Source organism: Propithecus coquereli, unplaced genomic scaffold, assembly GCF_000956105.1.
Source record: "Propithecus coquereli isolate 6110/MARCELLA unplaced genomic scaffold, Pcoq_1.0 Scaffold248, whole genome shotgun sequence".
NCBI classification, from domain to species: Eukaryota; Metazoa; Chordata; class Mammalia; order Primates; family Indriidae; genus Propithecus; species Propithecus coquereli.
The window spans coordinates 1,722,267-1,728,159 of NW_012148041.1; the positions used below are offsets into that span (position 1 = coordinate 1,722,267).

Here is a 5,893-nt window from a genome sequence, read left to right on the forward strand (position 1 = left end):
AAAGAAAACAATTTCATTTGCAACAGCATCAAGAAGAATAAAATTAGGAATAAATTTAACAAAGTGCAAGACTTATACATAAAAATTGCAAAACACTCTTCAAAGAAATTAAAGGCTTAAGGGCCAGGTACAGTGGCTCACGCCTGTAATCCTAGCACTTTGGGAGGCTGAGGTGGGAGGATAGCTTGAGGCCAGGAATGTGAGACCAGCCTGAACAAGAGCAAGATCCCGTCTCTACCAAAAATAGAAAAATCAGCTGAGTGTGGTGTCATGGGCCTGTAATCCCAGCTACTTGGGAGGCTGAGGTAGGGGGATCACTTGAACCCAGGAGTTCAAAGTTGCAGTCAGCTATGATGATGCCATGGCACTCTAGCCTGGGCAACAAAGACTTTGTCTCGAATAGAAAAGAAGGAAAGAAAAGAAAAGAAAAGAAAAGAAGAGAAGAGAAAAGAAATGAAAGACTTAAATAAACAGAAAACCATCCCACATTTGTTCATGGGAAGACTTACTATTGTTAAGATGGCAATAATCCCCAAACTGATCTACAGATTCAATGCAATCTCTATCAGAATCCCAGCTGGCTTTTTGCAGAAGTGATGAGCTGATCCTAAAATTCATATGGACATGCAAAGGACCCAGAATAGTCAAAACAATCTGAAGAACAACAAAGTTGGAGGACTCACATGTCTCAATTTTAAAACTTACTACACAGCTACAGTAATCAAGATGGTGTCGTGTTGGCATAAGGGTGACATTGCTCAATGGAATAGAATTGACAGTACAGAAATAAACCCAAGCATTTATGGCCAATCGATTTTCAACAAGGGTGCCAAGACCATTCAATGGGGACAGAACAGTCTTTCCAACAAATGGTGCTGGAACAACCAGATGCCTACATGCAAAAGAATGGAGTTGAATCCTACATCACACCGTATGCAAAAATTAACTCAAAGACCTAAATGATCAAAAACTAAATATAATATATAAAACTATAAAAATATTAAAAGAAAACATAGGTATAAATCTTCCTGAACTTGGATTAGGCAATGGTTTCTTAGGTATGACACCTAATACACAAGCAACCAAAGGAAAAAAAATAGATAAATTGGACTTCATCAAAATTAAAAACTTTTGTGTTTCAAAGGACACCATCAAGAAAGTGAAAAGGGCTAGGTACAGTGGCTCACACCAGGAAACCCAGCACTTCAGGAGGCCAAGGCAGGAGAATTGCTTGAGGCTAGAAGTCCCAGACCAGCCTGGGTAACATGGTGCGACCTCATCTCTACAAAAAATTTTTTTAAAAATTAGCCAGGTGTGGTGACGCGCACCTGTAGTCCTAGCTACTTGGGAGGCTGAGGTGGGAGGATCACTTGAGCTAGGAGTTCGAGGTTACAGTGAACTATGATTGGGCCACTGCACTCCAGCCTGGGCAGCAAAGCAAGATCCTGTTTCTAAAAAAAAAAAAAAAATTAAAGAAAGAGAAAAAGACAATTCATAGATTGGGAGAAAATATTTGCAAATCATAATCTGCTAAGAATCTAGTACCTAGAATATATTAAGAACTCCTACAACAATAAAAAGATAAATTATCTAATTTTTTAAATGGGCAAAGGATTGGAATAGACATTTTTCCAGAGAAGATACACAAATGGCCAATTAGCACATGAGAAGACACTCAATATCGTTAGTCATTAGGAAAATGCCAGTCAGTAAAACTTCATGTCCACTAGGATGGCTGCAATAGGAAGGGTTGGTGAGCACGTGGAGAAACTGGAACCTCACACGCTGCTGGTGAAGATGTAAAATCGTGCAGCTGCTGTGGGAAACAGGCTGGCAGTTCCTCAAATGGTTAATCATAGAGTTACCACATGACCAGCCATTCCACTCCTAGGTGTACACACAAGAAAACTGAAAACAAATATTCACGCAAAAACTTATACACAAATGTCTATAGCAGCATAATAGCCAAAAAATGGAAACCCAAATATCCATCTACTGCTGAAGGAATAAACAAAATGTGTATGTCCGCACAACGAAATATCGTCCAGCCATGAAAAGAAATGAGGTACTGATAATTGCTACAATGTGGATGAACCTTCAAAACATATTAAATGAAAAAAGCCAGACACAAAAAACTGGCTTCCAGCTGCATGTGTGTGATTCTATTTATGTAAAACGTTCAGCACAGGCAAACCCAGAGACAGAAAGTAGATTAGTCGTTGCCTGGGGCTGGGGCGAGGCGGAAATTGAGGGTGACTGCTAATGGCCGGTTTCTTTTTGAAGCGATGAAAATGTTTTAGAATTAGACAGCCGTGATGGTTGCACAGTCTAGTGAATATGCTAAAATCCATGGAGTTGTACACTTTAAATGGGTACATTTTATGTTAGCCAATTAATAAAGAAAACAAAGATTGTGCTGAGGATCCGATAGCATATATAAAGCACTAACAATGTCTGCCCGTTATAGGCGATTCATAAATATTAGCTCTCTTCTGATTCTCTTTCCAGTATCTCTGCTTTTTGTATCACCCACCTGCCCAACCCGTAACAGCTCCTGTGCCCCAGTCACCCGCCAACGCCTTTAGCGCTGGGCGCACAGTGGGGAGTGAGGTCTAAATCGGAGCTTATGGGCTGATAAGGGAGACAATCGTGAAATACAGAACTACAAGCCGATAAACGGTAGGAACAAAAAAGTGCAAGCTTTCTCCAGAGCGAATCAGAGGGATCTGATCTAGCTTGGCGATGGAGGAGTGTGCAGGCAGCTACCCTAAAAACCAGGCTTGGTTGTAAACACATACTGTTCTCTCCTTCATTACAGAGGAAGTCTGAAGCAGCTGGAGGGCTGGTGAGTAATTCCGTTGGAGAGTGGTCTGTGCGCCTTTCGAGGGTCTGGGGCCTCTCTGCTCCCTGTGGAACCCTCGGGGTTGCAGGGGGACGACTCAAGGGGCTGGGCTGCAGGGGCTATATGCTACCTGGGGGAGACAGGAGCAAAACCCCCCAGGGACAAGAGCTATCTGGCATCTGAGACGTTCACTGGGGAGCAAACAGGAAGCAAGAACAGGGAGAAATAACTTAAAACAGGCAGGTGGTTAGTTTCAGAAACTCCTATTTTTGTAGAGCCTGGCAAATGGAAACAGACTGTTTTTAAAAGTCATTACTGTAATTTGGACCCTTATTTTCAGAGAGAATTTTAAGTGATTTGTAAGAAACATACTGGAAAACCTAATAAAATAAAAAATAAAAGTCATGGAGAGAAAAACAAATATTCAGGAAAGCTAGGCTAACAGTATCACTGTATTGAGTGTTAAATTTAGCTGTGCTTCCTGATGGCCAAAGCAAAGAGAAAAACCAGTTAACCAGTTTTAACGCTGGCTCAAAAAGAAGTGCAGCATATTAGTTTCTTTATTGTCCTTTATGTTTCCAAAATGTGACTTAACAAGAACATTAAGGAATGCATTAAAAAAAGAAAAAGAAACCCCCACGACATTGTCACCTCCCTGACAGCTGCCATTTACTGAGGACCTACAGCAGGCCGAGCACTTTGTGTGGGTAGGAGGGTTTATCTCCATTTAAATGGCATTTATTTTTACAAAGTACCTTCCAATCATGACCACAAAAAGATACCTTTTTGAGTAATTATAAATAAAATCGTTACCCTCCCCCTCCACTTACTAGAGCAGGATTCTCAGACTTCCATGTGCGTGCAGTCACCCGGGGCCTTGCCGAAGAGCAGACGCTGATTCAGGTCGTGGAATGGGACCGCAGATGCCCAGGTGATGGGCTGCTGGAGCGCGACCACACTTTGAACAGCGAAGTTTTAGAGCACAGCCTTTTTTCTCATGTTTTTGCAACGTTCATTATTACCGTTTGTTAAAGCCACAAATTCCACAGCACTGATGTATCCCTTTTTCTTAAACCAAACCTTGATTATTAGACATTTAGGGTTGCTATTATACATATTAACTTTTTGCTTTTGTTGATAAAATCCTGAGTGGAATTACTAAATCAAAGGGCAGCTACACCTCTATGTCTGCCTTATCATTATCATTATTATTGTTATTGGCACTACATTTTAAAAGACATAAGTTTTGCTCGAGGGACTGTCAGTACTACCTTACACGTGAGGAAATTCATGTCTACCTAAAACCAAAGTAAAAACGTGAGCGTACATGGGGCTGTGGGGGTTTTTAATTGGTTTTTAAAATGTCAAATTTTATATTCTTGTAATCTTGTTATTTTGCTTTTCTTTTCGACAGGTCGTCTATTTCTCAGACAAGGAAAATTAGAGAATCTAATTCTTCAGAGATAAGAACTTGTTCCTCCCGAGCTTCCTTGTCCCTGGCTACCACAGGCCTGAAGCTTGAAGCCTTTTATGACAGGACGAAAACCAGACAGTCTCCTAAGACAAGACCTCCTTCTGCGTCCTTCACGTGCCGCGGCTCTTCAGCGGCCCACACCGAGTGTCTCCGGAGGCCGAGTGGGTGGGAGCGCTCACCTACTGGGACCCGAGTGCTCTTCTTAGCGCCTCACACCAGCAAATCACTTCGCCCTCTTGAGGCTTCTCCTCAGTACGACGACAGGACTGTGCGAGTCCAGCTCAAGGGCTGCCCTCCCAGGCGTCGCCGGCAGCTGACACACACGGACACGCCCAGCCGTGGTACAACGGCTGCTGAAGACAACGTGGCTGGAAGTGTGCCGGGACATTTTAGGTTGAGGTTTGGGGGGTCCTTTGCCTCTCCCTTTTCGCATTTTGTTTTCTTATTGCTGGCCATCAGAACCCGAATCCTTTGACAGCCATCAGAAAGTTTTATAAATACTGGGTGACAGGAGCCTAATTACTCTTGGGACTAATTTGACTTTTTCCTGCCAGGAGCCAAATGTCACTTTCCTTGTAAGTGTCCACACTGACTCACCAAAACTGGCTGCGAGCTTCAGAAATTTGTTACTTATGTTCAATAATTTGTTGTAGGAATAGATGACATCTCTTGTCGAAAATTTTAGAGGACACTGGTACTTTGAGACGGGAGTCTGCCAACCTCCTCTTTCCTTCTCCTCAAAAAAACACAAAAATTGGATTTGGCATACTTATCCCCCAGTACCTGTGGGGGATTGGTTCCAGGACCACCCTCAGACAGCAAGATCCACGGATGCTCAAGTCCCTGAAACACAAAATGTGTAGTATTTTCATAAAACCTATGCGTATCTTACCATATACTTTGAATCACCTCTAGATTTCTTATAATACCTAATACAATGTAAATGCTATATAAATAAGTGGTTATACTGTATTATTTTATTGTAATTTTTTCCCAAGTATTTTCATTTGTGGTTGGTTGAATCTGTGGATGTAGAACCTGCAGATACGGAGGGCTGGCTACTAAATAGTGAGTCTTCTGCCAAGTTCCAGAGGGGAACTAAGTATTTCATCACAGCAAAAGCCAAGATAAAGACAGGTCCTTCAGGCTGTCCTTGCCTGGAGGATGATGCATAGAAACAGTTTGGTTGACTGTCTGCAGTGAATGATCCTGAGGAGCAGGTGTTTTTTCCAGTCTGTTTCCACGTACAGTTACTCAGTATAGAAACTACCTGGGTGCACTGTGCTGTTACAGGTGGACGGAGGGTAAATGCTGAACAAAACTGTAATGAATCTTGTTGCTCGATCAAGCAGCAACGACGTGGGAACAGTTTTCTTATCCCTGGCTGTCGGTGTGTGTTTGGCCAATGCACCTGGACAACATGCCCAGTGCGCTGTTTTCTCTTAAGTTCAGATTGGCTGGGAATGAGCATCCCAGCATTGTCACAGTTAAATCGTTGGTGGTGCGAAACTGTTAGGAGATTTGACCTTGTCACTTGATTCACAGTAACTGTTTTGCAAGAATGATCACATTCATAT

The 5,893-nt window shown here is 42.3% G+C and overlaps 1 protein-coding gene across 1 annotated transcript in view; it reads left to right on the forward strand.

Annotated features, from left to right (window-relative positions):
- LHFPL5 (lipoma HMGIC fusion partner-like 5) overlaps positions 1–2,585 on the forward strand; it is an 11,761-nt gene extending 9,176 nt beyond the window's left edge. The window contains exon 3 of the mRNA XM_012646573.1: positions 2,509–2,585. Within this exon, the coding sequence (XP_012502027.1) occupies positions 2,509–2,585 (77 nt within the window). The remainder of the gene's footprint in view (positions 1–2,508) is intronic.
- The last annotated feature ends 3,308 nt before the right edge of the window (positions 2,586–5,893 follow it).